This window comes from Vicugna pacos, chromosome 7, assembly GCF_048564905.1.
Source record: "Vicugna pacos chromosome 7, VicPac4, whole genome shotgun sequence".
In the NCBI taxonomy this organism is placed as follows: Eukaryota; Metazoa; Chordata; class Mammalia; order Artiodactyla; family Camelidae; genus Vicugna; species Vicugna pacos.
The window spans coordinates 16,100,553-16,123,006 of NC_132993.1; the positions used below are offsets into that span (position 1 = coordinate 16,100,553).

Consider the following 22,454-nt stretch of genomic DNA (forward strand, 5'->3'; position numbering starts at 1 on the left):
ATGTTATTTCATTTCTTTCCACATACATGATAAGTAATATATTTTAAAAAGTTAAGTCTTAGTTTAAATTAATTAATTCTAGATCCAAGTACAGGTATGGCCAAAGATGGTTTCTTAACCTAATTTTCTAGGTTTTTTTGGGCAAGAGAGTCTACATATTTCAGCAGAACCCATTTTAATTGAGCAGAAACCAAGTTCTCAGAAAAGAGGCCAAGGAAGGAAGAACAGGCATACATGTTTCCTCTTGTGCAAATTCAGTCTGTTCTCAGATACTTACACAGCCACTGTTCAGATGGTTGTTCACATCATCATTCCTACAGATAGGGAAACTTGCCAAGGGGGCTAGTGATACAATATTACTGGGTTAGACAAAACTACAAAGTTTATTTATGTTATTCCCGATTTCTCTTTCTATTCCTTTTTCAGTTTTTAGGTACTAGTATTATCCCTGTGTGACCAGTGCTTCAGTTGCTATTACAGATAGTAAAACATTTGATAGTCATTCATTCTAAACTGCTAAGTAATTATCTTATGCTAGAAGTACTTCTTTTTAAAATTTAAGAGAAACTCAGATAAAGAAATAAATTTCTAACTGTAGATATTAAAGCATCCACTGGGGACAGTTTAGGGATATTGATTGAAATCTCAGCCCTTCAAAATGCATCATATGGGCAGTTTCTGTGTATAAAACTAACCTAGTCACAGACAGTATGTAGACTATAAGGAGACAGTAATTAGCAATTAATATCAAAAAGCCACTTTTACCTGTTACTTTAATTCAAAATCAAAATCTTAGTGGAAAAAGGAGTAAGGTAGTCTAATCTGGTAAGTGTAGTTCTCCTACCTCAAATATCTTTTTAGAAGCCAAGGGGCTTGTCCAGGTATTTTTGCTAAAAAAGAGAATATACCACAACATTTCTGATCTTAGATTTTAAAGTTAACAAAACTTAATTTTTTACTTTTTTGCAAATTACTTCATTGATATATTTATCTTCAATTAATCTGCCATTGTCTCATTCAGACATATGAAATATATTAGTGCATATTTCCTCTGGACGCCTTTAAGTTAAACTGTTGCAAGAGACTAGCAAACAGCAGAAATACCCATCCAATAATTGTCAAGCAATTCAAGAACTGAGTTCTGCATGTTAGTTACTATGAAGGACATCTATATGTATGTAGACTAACTTTTTAGAAAGCCAACTCAGGACCCAGCTATACCAGAACAAAAAATTAGTACAATATGTAACAAATACTCCTATACATGTGTATTATTATAAAGTAAAATTACACTAGGTATTTATTTACAACTATATATAATTCTGTATTATTTGCTTCTTGTTAATGCTATTAAGAAAAGCAACAGTAGGGTTAGTTAACAGTGGCCATTAGCAGTAATTAATAGAATTAATTAACTAAATAGGATGTGTCAGAATAATAATAACAGTACGTTTTTCCTCTGATACAAATTTTAACTCTCTTGAATATTTATTTTGTAGGCCATATTATTATGTCTTCTTATGATACATAAATTAAGACCTTTTAAAAGTTGAATGTAAGTACAATGAAACTAATTAAATAGATACTACTTATAATTAATAAAAATTGATGACGTTTATGTCCCATGATAAAGTAGGATATTTTTGCTCTTTTTTCCTTTTTTTTTCTTTTTTTTAATTGAAGTACAGTTGATTTAAAATGTTGTGTTAGTTTCTGGTGTACAGCTTAGTGATTCAATTCTCTCTTTATATGTATAAAGAATATGTATGTATATATATTCCTTTTCATATTCTTTTTCCTTATAGGTTATTACAAGCTATTTAATGTAGTTCCCTTTGCTGATATTTTTGTTCTTTGTGTGTCCTTTTCCCATAATACTTCTTTGAACTGCGTGTAGCCTTCAGGATATCCTTTTATGTAAAACTGAATACATTCAAAGTCAAGGTCTCTGACTTGCAGGTCTGCTCTTATGAAGCCCACATTACACTGATCCCTAGTGGCAGGCCAATGAAATGACATCAAGTTAGATATTCTGTCAACAAAGGAATCTGAGCATAGAACAGGACTTTACTTATTAGCAATAGCAGGTTTCTAGACTTGTAAGGAATTAGTTTCCAGATTTCTAGAAATGTCCATCCACTTTATATCTACAGGCTTGTTTTAGTAGACTGGCTTTTGGGCTTTTGGCTCTTTGCATCTTTAAATTCATCATGTAGAGTTCTCCATGTTTAAAGTGTCCATTGTTTTTAGCTACTCTGAAGCACACTGGATGTCCTCGTAAGTTAAACTTCTCTTTCTTAAGGGACAAGTTTTAAGACAAGAGGTAATTTGAACTTAAACTGAAGGTGGATTTCAAGTAAATTACCATTTTTAGTGCTGATTAACTTGGCTGCCCTTTCTGGTGACATATTTTTGATTTCTGAGTCAGTCTTATTTCCCCATAAATGTCATTTTATTTACTGTATGAGTTTATAACCTACACATAATATCAAACAGCTCAGGCACAGTTAGTTCATCCTTTTCTATGCTCCTTATGACCTCTTCAAAGATCATCAAATAGATTTACAGGAACAGCATTTGGATTTACTGTAGTCCTTTCCTCTATTCCCATCTTCAGACTATTTGCAAATTAGAGAGGGTCATTCTTGTCCTACATTTGAAAATGTGATTTAATGTCTTTTCTATGGCTGCCAACATCATGACAGCCACCTTGTAGGCACAGGTCTAAGGAAACTACCTTCTTTCATTTCTGTAAAGTCAAAAATATCATTAAATGCTTCTGCATGTTTTGAGGAAACTAAAACGTGACCAAAAATTCGTTATGAAAGCCTCATCACAAGATAGCAGGTCAGTCTTTTTTAAAGTACAACATGTGCAAGACATTTAGGAGGTCAGATCTTTTTATTTCCTTGGTAAAAAGCTGATAGATTGAAACAAAATTTGCCAAAATATACATTTTATATTTTCACTGTCAGCCAACCATGCAGATAGATGAGCAAAGTCTCGTTTGTATTTGGACAACATATTAACTATATTTGGTTTTATTTTTCTGGTGGTTTCATTAAAATCTTCATGGAAATCAAGATTCTTTAAACCCCATTTTTCAAATTAAAATATCTAAGAGCCAGAGGAAATGTTTTTTTGATTCAATGAATCATGTGTTACACTGTGGAAAACAGTACTGTTGGTAAGATCTGACCAAATGAGCTTTACACTATCAGAGGCCAACACATCTGTCATCAAAATTTCCCCTTTGGTTGACCCACGGGACATTTTTAATATCTTTGCAGAGTTGTGCAACGATCACCACAATCTAATTTGAGAACATTTTCATCACCCCCCCAAAGAAACCCCATACCAATAGTGACTGCTAGTAAGTAGTCACTCCCTGTTTCTGACCCCAACCTTCAGCCCCTGGCAACCACTAATGTACTTTCTATTATGATTTGCCAATTCTGGGTATTTCATAAATGGAATCAATAATATGCAGCCTCTTATGTCTGCCTTCCTTCACTCAGTGTGTTTCCAGTGTTTATCTGTGTTGTAGCCATGTATCAGTGCTTTATTCCTTTTTTCAATTGAATATTTCATTATATGCGTATATTGTTTTATCCATTAATGTCTAGTTGATAGACACTGGTTTCTACCTTTTGCTATAATCAAGTGTTGCTAAGAACACTCACATGCAAATGTTTCCACTTCTCTTGGGTACACACCTAGGAGTGGAATTGATGGGTTATTTGGTAACTCAGTTTTCAAAGTGGCTACACCATTTTACATTCCCATAACAATGTATGAGGGTTCCAAATTCTACATATGCTTGCCAAGACTTAACTATCTTTTTGATTATAGCCATCCTAGGGGCTGTTTCTTCCCTTTCCTCCTGGTGTCTCAATTATGTGTATGTTACATCTTTTGAACTTGTCCCACAGACCTTTCGATGTTCCATTCTGTTTGTTTTTCATTCTTGTTCCTCTTTGCATATCAGTTTGGGAGGTTTCTGCTTACCTGTCTTAAAGCTCACTGATTCTTCCCTTGACCATTTCCTGTCTACTGATGAGCCCATCAGAGGTATTCTTCATTTCTGTTAGTTTATGCTTTTTAGCCTTTTCTCTTGATTCTTAGATCCTTCCATATCTTCATTATATTACTCGTGTTATTTACTTTTTCCATTAGTGCCCATAACATACTAATCATAGTTATTTTAAATTCCATGTCTGATAATTCTAAAGTCTGTGTCATACTGGGGTCTAGTTCTGATGCTTGCTTTATCTACTTAGACTGTGTTCTTTCTTGTCTTCTAGAATACCTTATAATATTTTTTGTTGGAAACTGGACAGTGGGTAATAGGAACTGAAAATAGACATTAGTATAGGATTTTATGTTAGTCTGACAGGGAGTTGGACTCTGTGTGTGTGTTTAATGCTTACTTGCTCCATATTTTTATTCACCAATTGTTAGCTGTAGCTGCTGGTGTCAGACGCTTGGAATTCCTACAATAGCCTTGTTTTTGTCTATCCTGTTGTCTTTGGGACGCCCTAAGAGCTACTTATCAGATAGAATGTGTGTCTTGCTTGCAGTTCTCAGCTATAAACCATTGTTATTATACTGGAGTCATGTTGGTGTGGTGATAAGTTATGGGGGAAAGGGAACATTCTATTAATCTTATTATTAAATTTTAGTCTTTTAGTGGGTCTGTGTCCCTGGGCTGTGACCTTAACAAGCATTTCTTAGCTTTTCTTCCCCCTACCCTTCAGCGAGACAGGAAGGCTAGAGAGGGCTGGCTCTGGCAGGGGAAGAGTAAGCACTGCAAAATCTATCCAGAATATTCTCCGTAACAAAGGTGTACTCTCCAAATCCAGCCCATTACATGTTGGAACTAAAACCAGAAGTCTCCTTACTGTGTTTACATTGTGTATCTTTTAAGAGTAGTTTTAGTTCTTACATTTAGGTCTGTCACCTATTTTGAGTTAATTTTTGTGTATGACTTAAGGAACGAGTCCAAGTTCATTCTTTTGAGTGTGAATATCTAGCTGTCTCAGTACCATTTGTTGAAAAGGCAATTTTTTTCTTCATTTAATTGTCTTGGCACTTCTGTTGAAACTCAACTGACAATAAATGTAAGGGTTCAATTCAAATATAAATATACTCTCAATTCTATTTCATTGATCTCTGTCTCTACTCTTACGCTAGTTCCACACTGCTACAGTTACTGCATCTTGGTAGTATGTTTTGAAATCAGGAAGTATGAGTCTTTGAACTTTGTTCTTTCTCAAAACTGTCTTGGTTACTTTGGGTCTTTACATTTCCATCCGCATTTTTGGTTCAGCTTGTTCATTTCTGTTTTGGCTGAGATTTTGATAGGACTGCATTGAATCTGTGTGTCAATTTGTGAACATGGGGGAATCTTTCCATTTATTTTAATCTTTTACATATTTCAATGGTGTTTTGTAGTTTTCAGTGAACAAGTCTTATACTGCTTTTATTAAATTTATTCCTAAGTATTTTATTCTTTTTGATTCTTTGTAAATGGAATAGTTTTCTTAATTTCATTTTTAGAGTGTTTATTGCTAGTATCAGAAATACAATTGCTTTTAGTAACAGATTTATTGAGATCTAATTCACATATAGTTCACCCATTACAATTGATTTTTGCATGTTGGTGTTCTATCTTGCAACCTTGCTGAACTCATTTATTAGCTCTAGTCAGTTTCTTGTGTGCGTATATTCCTTGGGATTTTCTATATACAAGAGCATGTGTTCTGCAGCTAGAGTTTTACTTCTTTCCAGTCTGGATGCCTTGTATTTATTCTTCTTGTTAAATTGCCCTGACTAAACCTCCGTTATGATGTTGAGTAGAAATATTGAGAGCAGACATCCCTGTCTCGGTCTTGATCTTAGAGGAAAAGCATTCTGTCCGGCACCATCAACTATGATATTAGTTGTGGGATTTTTGTAGATGGCCTTCATCAGGTTGAGGAACATCCCATCTATTCCTAGTTTGTGGAGTATTTTTTAAAATCTCGAAAGGATGTTAGATTTTGCCAGACACTATTCCTGCATCTATTCAGATGATCATGTGCATTTTGTTCTTTATTCTATTAATATATATAATGTTGTTTAATTTTCATATGTTAAATAAACTTTGCATTTCTGGGATAAATCTTACTTGGTCATTGTATATAATCCTTTTTATATGTTGCTGGGTTCAGTTTGCTAGTATTTTGTCTTACTTTTTGTCTTAATTCTTAACAGATTCAGATGGTAAAGAGAAAATGCTATTTATTTATTTGGAACCCTAACAGTTATTTTTGAGAAATCTTCTCTGATACTCCTGTACCCCCAAACAACTCCTATATATCATAGCACAGTAAGCAGCATTTTCTCCATTATATTTCTATTGTCTGTTTGTTTGTCTCTCTCTCTCTGCTTCTTGAGAACAGACTATATTTGATTTTCTGTTGTATGCCAGTATTTAGCACAGTCATTGACTAGTATAACTTGAGACCTCTGGGAAACAGATAAACATCAGATTTTCAGATTTTTAAAAGAACTTGAACAAAGATGGAAAGGAGATTATGTAACAAAGGATGATTATAAGAGAGTCACTGAGACATAGGAGAATAGTATCAGGAAGGGTAAAATATCAAGTGAACTAAGATATGAAGAAATACTGACAACAAGAAGTAAATTTTACTTAGCTATATTCAGAATAAAAATATATCAAATAATGTTAATTTGTTCTGCTGGGATTTTTTTAAAAAATGCTGATGGATGACAAGGAGCAGAATCCTTCAGCTGTTATGTTGCTTCTGTCTTTTCTATCAAATAGTTTTCTTCTGGTTACACACGGGAGAATAAATATTGGTTAAGAAATGACAGAAGTCAGAATGAGTTATCTTCAGTGCCAGACATATATCTCCAGTAAGAAAAGAATTTACATAATGGATCACAAAACCATTGACACTAATCTTTTAAGAATTCAAGGAAGTGACTCTTCTCCTTGCTAAATGCCTAACTTGTCAGTTAAGACTTTATCATTATTATGATCATAATTTAAGGATCAGTTCCTTCAAGAAAACGTACCCTGAGATTCCAGGCTGGATTACATCCCCTTCTCTGAGCAACCAGAACAATTTGTGCATATCATTTATCACTCAATCTCTTATTGTAATGAACTGTATGAATCTTACTACACTTTGATACCTACTTAAATGATGAGTAGCTAATGTAGTTGAGAGGGAGAATTATGTTTCAGGCAGAGAAGACAGCATGAGCAAAAAAGTGAGAAGACTGATGTTTTTTGAGGCTACAAGAAGAAGTGTACAGGGAAAGGCAGAGAATGGCAAGAGATAAAATTGGAGAGGTAGTTAGGGGCCAGTTCTTTGGGAGTCTTGTACATCATGTTAGGGAACTTGGTTTCTCTGTTGCAGTAGTGGTTGTCAAAAAAAATTTTTTTTTTAAGATAACAGACCATTATTGAAAGAAAAACTGTACAGGGAAGCTATTCAGGATGAATAAATGTTGGATGGTCTAGGTCCCAAGTGTTTGGCATCCCACCAACTCTCCCTATAGTTCCCAGTGTGGTGAGTTGAAAAGTGTAGTCTGCAGATCACCAGCATCAGAAGTATTTATGGTATCTTATAAAAATGCAGATTTTGGGGTTGACAAACATGAACTCAAAATCTGAAGCTGAGGTTATCATAAGCTCTCCAGATAATTCTAAAAATTTAAAACCAGACATTCTGTAAGTCAGCTGGCCCACAGTCTTCAAAAATGCCAGTGCTGTGAATGACAAAGAAAGGCTGAGCAGCTGAAGGGATATAGCAATTAAATGCAATTCATGAACCCGAATCATCAGGGAGAAGTTTTGCTCTAAAGGACATTAATGGTACATCTGGCAAAATTTAAGTACAGTATGTTAGAAAATAGTTTTGTATCAAAGTTGAATTTGCTGATTTTAATGTAAGGAAATGTTCTTGTTCTTGGAAAATATATGCTGAAGTTTAGGGATAAAGCACGATGTCTACAAAAAAAAAAAAAAGGATTGGGGAAAAATATACCTACATAGGTAGGGAGGTAAATAGGTATAGTTCTTTGTACTATTCTTGAAGTTATTTCAAGATTAAAAGTTAAAAAAAATTTAAAAGAGAAGGCCTAAAACAAATTTAAGTCTCAGGTCTGTACCAACTTCAACCACTGATGGAAAAGTGGGAATTACTGAAAGTCTTCAGGTAGTGGTATAACATAATCAGACTTGTGTTTTTGATAAATTGCTTTTATAGTAGTATGAAAGGTGGAATTAGGATTACAGTACTGGTAGCAAGGAGACCAATTAGAAATCAAATTGCTTCTGCTTAATAGGTGGTAAGAGTCTGAAAAGAATGATGGTAGTTAAGATGGAGAAAAAAGGGACTGTGAGGTAAAATCAGCTGGATTCAGTGGCTGTCTGAATATGAGGGTGGAAGTGAAAGAAGAAAAAAGATAACTATCAGGTTTCTAGCTTGGCTGCTTATGTAGACAGTACCACCAAAGTTATAGTGAATGCAGAAAGGCCAGTATCTAGTGTGGGATCAGCAGAATTTTAATGTGGATATGTGGGACATCTACGTGAAGATATATAGCAGACAGTTAAATATAAGAGGCTGACGCTTTGACAAGAGGTCAGATGTATGTATGGATATGTATTTATATATGTATACACACACGTGTATATGGCACAACAATAGGACATAATTGAGATCAAGAGTTCATGAAAGGCTGAATCTAAGACTTAGTTTAACTAACAGGAATAAATTTTAAGCTCACTATACTGAACCAAAATACCAAACCAAAACTGAAGAAGTAGGGAATGGAGAAGACATAAGTTAGCAGTGGCACTATGAAAATAAAGCTTTATAGGTTTAAGTATATATAAATCCAGTTCGTCAATATTTTAGGATAATTTTCAAAAGAATGTATGTAATCTTAGACTGCATTAATGGAAATCTAGTAACTAGAAAGAAACAAATGAGAATGATGATTTATTGTACATAGTCAGCCCTCAATATCTGCAGGTTCCACATCTGTGGATTCAACCAGCTATGGATCAAAAATATTTGGAAAAAAATTCCAGAAAGTTCCAAAAAGCAAAACTTAAATTTGCTGTGCACTAGCAACTATTTACATAGCATTTACATTGTATTAGGTATTACAAGTAATCTAGAGATGATTTAAAATATACTGAAGGATGTGAATAGGTTATATGCAAACTACATCATTTTATATAAAGGACTTGAGCATCCTCAGATTTTGTTTTCTGTGGGGTTTCTGGGACCAGTTCCCCACAGACACCAAGAGATGGCTATCCTAAATAGATGATATTTTTAGTACTGTGTTCAGTTTCATTCAAGCTTGAATACTAATAGAAAAGAGTAAAAAGAGTAAAATATTATAGTAAAGGGCCTTAAATCATATTATGGATGGTTGAAAGAAATGGAAGGAATGTTTCAGGGAAATAAATGATAACTTTTAAAAATACTTATGATCTGTCATGTGGAAGAGGTATTAAATTTGTTCTTATTATTTCAAGGAGAATTAGGGAAAATGAGTCAGTCAGAATGTTTGCCTTTAAGGTTTCTTCACTCTTTTTTGTTTTGTGTTACTAAAGAGGTAAAAAAAAATTTACAGGGACATATGCTTTTAACTCAGCGTAAAAAGAACATTGCTCCCTAGCAGTGGAATGAACGGACCGCAATTTGGTAAACTACGTGTCACTAAGCGTAGTCAACCAGAGGTTGGATGAGCCTGGCTCCTGTTGTAAGGAGGAGATGAGAGTAGAGTACTCTCTCTGCGTTAAAATTCAGTGAGATGGGAGTGAAAAGATGAGACACTGAGGTGAATTTTTTTTTTCTGATCGGGTAAAATTATAAGAAATCAAATTGACATACAATGAAGTTCTACTTTCTTCTCTTACATATTTCTAGAGTTAGAGAGAAAAATAAAAATTTGAGATTCAGAATTTCTGGGAAGGTGAATATTTTCCTTGGCTATCCAATTTGAAGATAATCTTCTAGTTTCTTATGAGTGTGACTCTTGATCAGATACATATTACTAAGTAGTTCACATCCAGATGATAGATGGCCATTCATTACTGTCTATATTCCAATATTACAAATCTTGATTAGGGAACTGTCTTCTGAAATAATTAAATATACAATCATCTGATACATTTGTTCTTATGTCTAGAAAAGATGGTAAAAGTTCATTAGTAGCATGAAAATAGTTCACTGACTTACATTTCATATTTTTATCTTTTTCTCAATGATAACTGCTGACAGATAATATCTAAATAGCAGCCTAGCTCAATGAAATTAATACAAACAGTTCTCAAATCTTACGAATTTTTGTTGCATTTTTGCTATTTATAGTAAAGTCTAAAAATATTCCAACTCTTTGTGTCAGCAATTCCTTTCTAGGAATCTATTATAAATAAATAATTAAGCATATACACAAATAGGGAGTTAAAAGGTCTTCATTGTTGTTTATAATAGAAAAAAGTGAACAAAATAAAAATTTAATAAGGGGGTGGCTAAATTAAACTAAGGTTCACTAATACAATGGAATACTTTGCCACCATTTATTAACGTGTAAAGAAATCAATAACATACTGTAATTTCAAATAGAAACATAGGTTGCAAAAGTCTGAAGATTCTGTGATTAACATGGCATACATGTATGTAGAAAGAAGTCTTAAATATTCTAAAATGTGTTCTTTATTTTTGACATTAAATTTAACAGAGGAATATATAAGAATTACATATAGAAAGTTACTGCTTGGCTGATCACTGTAAGAAAGAATAATTAATTTACAGTTCAAGTGATTTAACCATCTTAATTATAAAATTCTCTCCTTGGTGCGGTTCATACCTCCATTTCTATTTTTAATTAGCCTGCTATATCATAAACTAAATGTATATATATTTATATATAATTTTAATTATGTAACCTGAAATCCTTTTTGAAAATACATGTGGTATAAATGCATACAAAAATACATCTACACATAAAATTAAAGAATTATTTTAGAAAAAATTAAAACGTTTAAATTATATGAATATGTTCAAAGGACCTCACATGAACATAATGAGATTAAAAATTAAGAAAAAACAGAAATGTTAGAGTCAGAAATTTATATCAGACTTATCAGATTCCTGTAGAAGCATATGAATAGTCCAAAATTTAATTTCTCTCCTGAGCGCATCCTTTATTAAGTTATGAAACAAAAGGACCAAGATGGCTTTTAAAACATAAAATCCCTATATTCTGTTCTGAGAAGAAAAACCTTTCAAATCAGGATATCTCTCAAGTACGTGGACCACTCAACCCAGCCCTCCCATGTAACTGACCGCTCCTTTCTCTGTGCTCCCTGGGGACCCTGTCCAGACTTCTGCATTTCACCTGTAACACTGCACTTGCTTACCTGTCTGTCTCCATTTATTAAAAGATGAACTCATGAGGGTAAGAAATGATCCAGTACACTTCTTAATATCCCTAGCACAAGGCACAGTGATGGCCTCAAAGTTGCAGTACAAAAAAGTGTTTGTTGAGGAAATGAATTCTTTTGAGTGGGTAGACAGAACATTACCTTCCACATCAGCATTTGATTCTTTGTGTCTTTGAACTAAATGTCCTTTATCGCAAACCTAATGGAACAGAACCAGAGGGAAAACAATAGTATATTATAAACATGAAAATGAGATATGTTTCCTATATGATTTAAGGTATAGTAATTTTCAACATTTCTCATTTTATCCTCATAGATTTAGAATGGACAAAAATAATCTTTTAAATCAGAACCTTCTAACATCTTTTACATTACTTTTCTTCTACAGCAGTGATAGAAGAAAATACTAATACTATATTTTGGTATTAAAGGGAATTCAATTTATTTCATATAAAACTTATGATGAGAAAAAGACAAAATAGTGTATGCTTATAATATCATTTACTTAATGAGAAGAATAAAGATGTAGGAAGGTAAGTGTGAAATTAGTGAAAACATAAAATTGTATGAAAATGTATAAGTGATTATAAAACTGCTTATATAGGAAAGGTGAAAAATATTTTCTTCTGGCCTGTAAAAAGATTGAGTAAGAAATATCATACATATGACATTGCTGTCTGTCTTCAAAGGAGGTACCTTGTCAATATGTCCCAGTTGGACTAAAAGAGACACAAAACAACTATAGAGAATTGTGACCGCTAGTCTTGAGTAGTATAAAAACCACTATGTGATCATGAAGACATTTTAAATGCTTCCAGACTTTTGCTTCTGCATCTGTGCTATGTGGATATTATTAAGAATTTTCCAACAGGGCCTGAGAAAAGACATGAAAATGTTTTTGCCAAGATGTAATGCATATCAACTAATGATAAAAAGTGGACTATGAAATAGAGTTAAAAGCTAAAATCCTCTTCTTGGCAGATAAAATTGAATGGCAGTAATTTTTTGACATATTTAGCATGAAAATGGGAGGAAGATGTAAAAATAAAAAATTACTGAAGGGAGAGAGAAAAGGAAATACTCTAGAAAAATTATATGAAATTGAAAGTAGCAATATTATATAATCACTATAAAGAATTTGGAGAGATGGGACAAAATTAGACTGAAGAAAATTCACTTGTAATAAGACTCAATTTGAACTTTTTTTTAAATTGAAGTATAGTCAATTTACAATTGTGTCATGTCACAGTTGAAATTGTGTCAATTTTTGGTGTACAGCATAATGTTTCAGTCATACATATACATACATATATTCCTTTTCATATTTTTTCATTATAGGTTACAAGATACTGAATATAGTTCCCTGTGCTATACAGTAGAAACTTGCTGTTTATCTATTTTATATATAGTAGTAGTGTCTGCAAATCTTGAACTCCCAATGTATCCTTCTCTCCTCACCCCTTTTCCCCTGGTAACCTTGTTTGTTTTCTGTGTCTGAGTTTGTTTCTGTTTTGTAAATAAGTTCTTTTTCTTTTTGGATTCCACTTATGACTAATATCATATGGTATTTTTCTTTCTCTTTCTGGTTTACTTCACTTAGTATGACAATATCCAGGTCCATTGATGTTGCTGTAAATGGCATTATTTTATTCTTTTTTATGGCTGAGTAGTAGTCCACTGTATACATATACCACAATTTCTTTATCCAGTCACCTGTCGATGGACATTTAGGTTGTTTCTATGTCTTAGCTATTGTAAATAGTGCTGCTATGAACATTGGGGTGCATGTATCTTTTCAAATTAGGGTCCCCTCTGGATATAAGCCCAGGAGTGGGATTGCTGGATCATATGGTAAGTCTATTTTTAGTTTTTTTGAGGAATTTCCACACTGTTTTCCATAATGGCTGCACCAAACTACATTCCCACAAAGAGTGTAGGAGGATTCCGTTTTCTGCACAGCCTCTCCAGCATTTATTGTTTGTGGACTTTTTAATGATGGCCATTCTGACTGGTGTGAAGTGATACCTCATTGTAGTTTTAATTTGCATTTCTCTGAAATAGCGATATTGAGCATTTTTTCATGTGCCTATTGGCTATTTATGTCTTCACTGGAGAAGTGCTTGTTTAGGTCTTCTGCCCATTTTTGGACTGGGTTGTTTGTTTTTGTTATTAAGTTGTATGAGTTGTTTATATATTCTGGAAATTAAGCCTCTGTCAGTCACATCATTTACAAATATTTTCTCCCATTCCATAGGTTGTCTTTTTGTTTTGCTTATGGTTTCCTTTGTTATTCAAAAGCTTGTAAGTTTAATTAGGTCCCATTTGTTTATTTTTGCTTTCTTTCTATTGCCTGGGTAGACTGCTCTAGGAAAACATGGCTAAGATTTATGTCAGAAATGTTTTCCCTATGTTTCCTTTTAGGAAGTTTATAGTGCCTTAAGTCTTTAAGCTATTTTGAGTTTATTTTTGTGTAGGGTGTGAGGGAGTGTTCTAACTTCATTGATTTAGATGTGGCTGTCCAGTTTTCCCAACACCACTTGCTGAAGAGACTGTCTTTTCGCCATTGTATGTTCTTGCCTCCTTTGTCAAAGATCAATTGACTGTAAGTCTGAGTTTATTTCTGGGCTTTCCATTCTGTTCCATTGATCCATATATCTGTTTTTGTGCCAGTACCACCCTGTTTTGATTACTGTAGCTCTCCGTATTGTCTGAAGTCTGGGAGGGTTATTCCTCCAGCTTCCTTCTTTTTCTTCAGTATTGCTTTGGCAATTCTGGGTCTTTTTTGATTCCATATAAATTTTAGGATTATCTGTTCTAGTTCTGTGAAAAATGTCCTGGGTAATTTGATAGGGATTGCAATCTGTAGATTGATTTGGGTTCGATGAACTCTTAATGTCATTTTTATCCCTTTTCCTTTGATTGAAATAGTGCTGTGCACCATAATAAACTATTACATTTTTCTCATAGAAAATCACCAGGCCAGTGTTCTTATAAAGTAATCTATACATTCGAACCATAGTAACCTATAATTATTTATTTTTGCTTAAAGTCTTCAAAATTAATTACTCAGAGTATCCTGGTAGGAAGTAAAGTTAACTAAAATTCTTTAATATTAGTTTAGGGATATATGGATATCTTAACAATCATTTAGAGTAAGAGCAGGACTTTAAGTTGACCTCAGGTATCAACCTCAGTTAAGATGACACTGGGTGCATTTATGTTAACAAGTGTAATACCCTCTTCTTGTATTGCTCCGTTTATCATTATATAATGTCCTTTGCTTTAAAGCCTGTTTTGTCTGATACGAGTATTGCTCCTCCCGCGTTCTTGCCATTTCCATTTGCATGAAATATTCTTTTCCATCCCCTCACTTTCAATCTGTATGTCTTTCACCTTAAAGCGAGTCTTTTGTAAGCAGCATATTGTACTTTTTTTGTTTTGTTATCCAATTTGCCACTCTGTGTCTTCTGATGGGAGCATTTAGTCCATTGGCATTTAAAGTAATGATTGCTAGGTATGTATTTGTTGCCTTTTAAACCTTGTTTTCCAGTTGATTTAGTATTTCTTCTCTGTTCATTTCTTCTTTTGTTTTTCCTTTTTGTGCTTTGATGGTTTTCTTTTGTATTATGCTTGAGTTCCTTTTTTTTTTTTTAATGAATCCATTGTATGTTTTTGATTTGTGGTTACCCTGGTTTTCAAGTATGTTAACCCATAACTATATCTACTTACTTTAAAACTGATAGTCATACAAGTTCAAACACATTCCAAAAGATCTACATTTTTATACTACCTTCTCCTATATTTTGTGATTTTTTTGATGTCCTATTTTCACATCTTCCTGCTTATCCTTTTACTGTTAATTTTAGTTATAATCACTTTTACAAATTTTTGATTATTTAATCTATGTACTCGCTTATTTCAGGGATCTTCAGTCCTTATATATTTGCCTTTCCTACTGTGATTTTCCCTTTCCTATAGATACCTGCTATTTAGAGAGACTTTTTTTTCATTTTTATTTTATTTTATTTTTTTTACATTTTTTTATTGATTCATAATCATTTTACAGTGTTGTGTCAAATTCCAGTGTTCAGCACAATTTTTCAGTCATTCATGGACATATACACACTCATCACATTTTTTTCTCTGTGATTTATCATAACATTTTGTGTATATTTCCCTGTGCTATATAGAGAGACATTTTTTATTTAGAGACCTTTCAATATTTCTTTTTTCAATATTGCTGTTAGCTTTTGCTTGTCTGAGAAATTCCTTCTCCTTCTATTCTGAATGATCATTTTGCTGGGCAGAGTGTCCCAGGATGCAGGGATACTTTTAGGACTTTGATATATCATGTCACTCCCTTCTGGCATACAAAGTTTCTGCAGAGAAATCAGCTGGTAGCCTTATGGGGGTTCCCTTGTAACTGACTGTTTTTCTCTTGCTGCCTTTAGAATCCACTCTTTTTTGCCATTTGAATTATGCTATGTCTTGGTGTGGGTCTGTCTGGGTTCATCTTGTTTGGGACCCTCTGTGCTTCCTATACCTGGCTATCTGTTTCCTTCTTTAGATTTCAGGAAGTTTTCAGCCATAATTTCTTCAAATGTATTTTTGATCCCCTTTTCTCTCTTGTTTCCATTTGGAACCCCTATTATGTGTAGGTTGGCATGCTTCATATTATCCCATAGATCATTTGTCTTTCTGTCTGCTATTCATTGCTTCTAGAATGGTTTATATCTGGGCAACTGAGTTGTCTGATTTTGACTGGTTCCTCTTTATAGTTTCTAGTTCCTTGTTACAGTGATTTGCATTTCTATCAATAGTTCTTCTTAATTCCTTAAGCATTTTTTATTGAGATCTGTTTCATTATGTGTTCTTTCAGGGGATTTTTCTTATTCTTTTAATTTGGACTAGTTCCTCTGCTTTTTCATTTTACCTTCTCTGTCTCTAAATTTAGCACAGTCTTGAAGGGCTATTTTTATGTGGGAGCATCCCTGTGTAGGCTGTGTGTCCAATATTTTTGATGTGAGGGCTGTTTTGGGGATGCCAGCCATGTCTTTCCTCAGAGTATGCTGGCCATTATCCCCTTGATAGGGGGTGTGATTAACATTGTGGTGTCCAGAGCTTGTGCTGGATGTTGAGTGGGGCCTCTTCTTTGCTCTGTGACTGTTACAGCCCTGTTGGGGTGAGGTATGCTCTAGCTGTTGGAGTAGAAGCCCTGAGGGTTAAGTTTGATAAGCCTCTGTTGCTCTTAAGTGGATGCTCTGTCCCAAAGGAGGTGAGTGCTAAAGCAGGTGAGGCCTGTATGGTCACAGCAAACCTACGTGCCACTAGTGCGTGGACATTGGGCTCCGAGCTTCAGCTCTGACCACACCCCAGGCCCTCTGGGCTGTCTCTGTGCAGCTTGACCGAATCCACTCCCTGGGAACATTCCCCCACCAATCCTGGCCTGGTGAGATTTGGTGCCTATCTGGCTGTGTCTACTAGCAGCTCTGCTCAGTGCATGTTTCATTCTGGGAAGTGTGGTAAAGTGGCAGCTGTCAGCCTTGGTCTCTCTCTGCCTTGACTGCTAGCAAGCCACCACATGCACACTCCTATGAGCCAAGTCCAGGCCCCTCCAGCAGGCAGGGGGGAGTCCCAGGGTGAGAGCTTGCCCGTGTGGACCCTCCCTCCTTCACAGATACCTCCCAGAAGAGCCTCCAGCCCTGATGCCTTTTCCCCCCCATCCTACTCAGTTTCATGGGGATCATTTTTGCAGCTTTGGTTGCATAGGAGGTCTTCTGCCAGTTTCCAGTTGGCTTTCGGTAAGAATTGCTCCCCATGCAGATGTATTTTTGATGTGTTTATGCTTGGAGGTGAGCGCCATGTCCTTTACTCTACCATCTAGATCCAGCTCCACAAAATTTCCAATGTCAGTGCCTGTGGAGCTGGAGGTGGGGACAATGGCACTCTTCTCTCAATGTTACTACAATTTGGGAGCTACGATGTAGGTGGGAAGAGGGCAGTAGTCTCAGGTGTTCTCCATCTGCCTCTTCTATTGTGGAACCCCCATTTTACAGGCCAACACAGGGGCAATTCGGGCCAAAATATTTTAAGTGATGTAGCACTCAAAGTAGAGCCTTATTTCAAAAATGGGGTCTGGGTAGAAGGAGGGAGCCCCCACTTCTTGGTTGCACTAAGCTGGAACTTAGCTTCAATAACAGGCATCTGGAGCCAGGATAAGGAATACTAAGGCCCAGCTGTCCTGGGAAGATAGCCCTCTGGTTTCTGTGGGGAGAGAGGACCTTGTGGTGTTGGCTGCACTCTTAGTTACATTGAGCTGGGAGGCAGGAGGGAGATCTGCTTCAAATACCACAGGCTCTCACTGATTTTTTTGTCATTTTTTTAAAACCAAATTTTAGTGTATTTTCATGAATAGGTATTTTTTCATTTGCTGTATGCCCTTAGGGCCATTTCCAAAAACTTATATTTTAAAATAATTTTCACCAGTTTTTGCTGGTGAGTGGGTTTGCAGAGCTCCTCATGCTGTCATGCTGGAAGGCAATCTCTCAGCACAATCTATTTTATACTCTTGTATTCCCATTAACTTTTATAAGTTTTAATTTTTTTCTTGCTACCAGGTAAGGTAAATAATAGTGAAATTTAAAGATAGCACCTTAATAAGACCTACTTCTCATCTGTTAAGGTTCTTTTATGTTTTTATAAACAGTAAATAATATGAGTAAAATTATAATCATTAACATTGCCTGGGGGAAAAATCAGGGTATTAGAGGAAATAACTTGCCATTTTCTTGTTTTTTTCCCAACAACTTTTAACAGCCATATCTATGAATATTTACCTCTTGCTCTTCTTCTCTGCTGTTTTGATGGCTTTCTACAGTAGAATTTCTTTCCTTTGTTTTCAGATGTTTTTTCTTGTTTTTTATCTAGGTAAGAGAATATTTAAAATCAGTACTTAGTCAACATATCAAAGACAGTATATATGCAGACAAAGAAGTAACTTGAGACTTCCACTTCTAGGAAGATGAAGTACTTTTCCTATTCTCCCCACCAAGTATGACTAAAGACCCTGGGTATTATATACAAAATAAACACAAGAGGCTTTAAAAGATGAAAAGAAGGGAGACTGGTGAGGGACTTCAGGAACAGATGAGCAGAATGATGGTGAGTAGTTTCCTGTGTTTTCTTTTTGCCTCATATATCCCAGCCTTCGAGCTAGAGAAGCCAGCAGCCCAAAAATGCCAATGAGTGAAGAAATAATGCCTGAAAACTCCCTAAATTTGATGAAAGACATGAAGGTAAACATCAAAGAATCTCAATGAATTCCAAGTAAGATGAAATAAAAAACACACCAAGACACAGAATCAGACTTTCAAAGACAAAGGGAGGATCTTGAAAGAGTAAGAGAGAAGCAAATTGTTATATGCAAGGGGTCCTCAATAAAATCATTACTGTATTTCTCATCAGAAACTTTGGAAGCTAGAAGACAGTGCACTGATATATTGAAAGTGCTTAAAGAAAAAACAGCAGCAGGACTGTCCTTCAAAAGTTAGGGAGAAATTAAGACATTCTCATAAAAACAAAAGCTAAGGGAGTTCGTGACCACTTGACATGCCCTGCAAGAAATGCTCAAGGGAGTTCTGCAAGGTGAAATGAAAGGACACTAGACAGTAACTCGTAGCTATAGAGAAAAATAAATAAGGGTCTCAATGAAGGTAAATACACAGGAAATTATAAAAGCTAGTGTTACTATAACAATAGTTTCAAACTGAACTTTTTGTTTTCTACATGATTTAAGAGACTAATACATTTAACGAAAAAAAAGCATTATTGTGAAAGCTAGTACTACTTGTCACTCTGGTTTATAGTCCCAAATCTTATTTTCCACGTAAGTTGAGACTAATACGCTTAAAAAGAATTACTAGTTTATGCTTTTGAGCACACAGTGTATAACTGTAATTTTGTGACACATACAATTGAAAGGGGTGGGGATGCAGCTATAAAGGAGCAGAGTTTTTGTATGTTATTGAAGTTGAGCTGGTCTAAATTCAAATTAGAGTTATAAATTTAGGGTATTAAATATAATCCCCACAGTTACATATATCCCAGCAAGAAAAGACCTACTGAATATACACAGAAAAGGAAATATGAAAGGAATTTAAACATTTCACCATGAAAAATCAACTATACACAAAGGAAGACAGTAATGCAGGAAATGGACAAAAATACTATAAAGGCATATAGAAAACAGCACAGTAACAGAAGTCAGTCCCTTTTTTCCTTTCTTTTTTTTTAAATTGAAGTATAGTCAGTTTACAATGTTGTATCAATTTCTGGTGTACAGCATAATAGTTCAGTCATACTTATGCATACATATATTTGTTTTCATATTTTTTCATTATAGGTTACTATAAGATATTGAATATAGTTCTCTGAGTTATACAGTAGGAACTTGTTTATCTTTTTTTTTAATCTATTTTATATATAGTAGTTAGTATCTGTAAATCTTGAACTCCCAACTTACCCCTTCCCACCCACTTCCCCCTTGGTAACCATAAGTTAGTTTGTTTTCTGTTTTGTAAGTAAGTTCATTTGTACTTTTTTCAGATTCCACATATAAGTAATATCATATGGTGTTTTACTTTCTCTTTCTGGCTTACTTCACTTAGAATGACAAAGTCTAGGTCCATCCACATTGCAGCAAATGGCATTATCATTTTACCCTATGATCCAGCAATGCCACTCCTGGGCATATATGCAGATGGAACTTTAATTCAAAAAGATACATGCAATCCAATGGTCACAAAAGCACTATTTACAATAGCTAAGACAAGGAAACAAATGAAATGTCCATCGACAGATGACTGGATAAAGAAGCTGTGGTATATTTATACAATGGAACACTACTCAGCCATAAAAAACAATAAAGTAAGTCTTTTTATCAGAAATTATTTTCATTGTATATGGACTGAACTCTCCAGTCAAAAGACAGAGATTGGCAGAATGGATAAAAACACATGATCCAGCTATATGCAGTCTATAAAAGATTCAACTGAGGTCAAAAGACACAAAATGGCTGAAAGTGAAAGGAAGGAGACATTCCAATGCAATAGTAACCAAAAGACAGCAGAAGTGGCTATATTAGACAAAATAGACTTTAAATTTTAAAATGTTTGTCATAGGAAGCAAATAAAGGCAATATATGTTACTCAAAGACTCAATACACCAAGAAGACATAACTGTTACAAACATTTACACACCATATGATGCAAAAACTGATAAAACTGATGGGAGAAATAGACATTTCTACAATAATAGTAAAAGACTTCACTACTCATTTGCAATAATAGTTGGACCAACCAGACAGAACATATGTAAGGAAAATGAGGATGTAACACAGTAAACCAGCTAGATCTAATAGACATATCAAACACCCTACCCAACAAGAACAGAATACACGTACATCTCAAGTGCATATAGGACATTTTCCAGGACAGACCATATGTTAGGCCATAAATTAAGTCTTAACAGATTAAAAAACATAGGTATCACACACAGTATCATCTTTGACCACAGTGGAATGAAGTTAGAAATAAATGGAAAACAGAAATATTAAAAAAATTGTGGAAATTATATAACACACTTCTAAACAATCAGTGGATCAAACAAGAAGTCACAAGGGAAATTAGAAAATAGAGTTGAATGAACATAAAAGCAGAACACAGAAATTTGTGGGACACAGCAAAGGTGGTGCTAAGGTGGAAATTTAAAACTATAAACATTAAAAAAAACAAGAAAGATCTCAAGTCAGTACCCTAACTTTAAAACTTAAGGAACTAGAAAAAGAAGCAAAAACTAGACCCAAAGTCAGCAGAAAGAAGGAAATAATAAAGATTAGAGCAGAGATAAGTGAAATAGAAAATAGAAAAATACAGAAAATCAATGAAACCAAAAGTTGACGCTTCAAAAAGATCAACAAAGTTGACAAACCTTTACCCAATGGACCAAGAAAAAAAGAAGACTCAAATTACTAAAATCAGAAATGCAAGTGGGGATATTACTACCAATTTTACCAAAATGAAAAGGATTTTAAGAGAGTATTGTCAACAAGCATATGCCAACAAATTGGATAACCTAGAGGAAATGGACAAATTTCTAGAAACACAAAACTTACCAAGACTGTCTCACAAAGAAATAGAAAATATGAATAGACCTATAACTAGTTAAAGAGATTGAATAATCAGTAATCAAAATTTTCCCAATGAGGGGAAAAAAGCCTGCATCTGACAGTTTCACTGAATTCTACCATTTAAAGAACTAGTGCTGATCTTTCTCAAACTTTTCTCAAAAATTGAAGAGGAAGGAATACACCCTAACTCATTCTGTAAGGTGAGATTACCCTGATACCAAAGCCAAAGACACTACAAGAAAAGAATGCTATATATAGACTGTTATCCCTTATGAACACTGATTCAAAAATCCTCAAGAAAATACTAACAAACCAAATTCAGCAGCATATTAAAAGGACTGTTCAGCATGACTAAACAGGGTTTATTCCTGGAATGCAAGGTTACTTTAACATATGAAAACTTATCAATGCAATACACTAAATCAATAGGAAGGAAAAAAACCACATGATCACCTCAACTGATGCAGAAGAGGCATTTGACAAAACCCAATACCCCTTCATGAAATTCAAAAATTTTAAAAACTCAACAAATTAGGCATAGAAAGAAACTACCTCAACATAATAAAAGCCATCTAGGAAAAACCTACAGCTAACATCATACTCAATGGTGACACACTGAAAGTACCTCCTCTAAGGGCAGGAACAAGGCAAGGATGTCTGCTTTCACCACTTTTATTACTTTTATTCAACATAGTATTGGAAGTTCTGGCCAGAGCAATTAAGCAAGAAGAAATAATGGAAGGCATCTAAATTGGAAAGGAAGAAGTAAAATTATCTCTTTAC

The 22,454-nt window shown here is 34.5% G+C and overlaps 1 protein-coding gene across 20 annotated transcripts in view; it reads right to left on the minus strand.

Moving 5' to 3' along the window:
- AGBL3 (AGBL carboxypeptidase 3) overlaps positions 1–22,454 on the minus strand; it is a 94,315-nt gene that overhangs the window by 20,334 nt on the left and 51,527 nt on the right. For 17 of the 20 annotated variants that reach the window (XM_072964419.1, XM_072964404.1, XM_072964402.1 and 14 more), the window contains 3 exons: positions 18,322–18,408; positions 11,627–11,684; positions 845–890 (listed from right to left, as the gene is read on the minus strand). In XM_072964419.1, the coding sequence (XP_072820520.1) occupies positions 845–890; positions 11,627–11,684; positions 18,322–18,408 (191 nt within the window). Of the gene's footprint in view, positions 1–844; positions 891–6,687; positions 10,224–11,626; positions 11,685–18,321; positions 18,409–22,454 lie in introns of those variants that run through there. The other 3 variants (XM_072964417.1, XM_072964409.1, XM_072964418.1) reach the window with 3 other exon arrangements.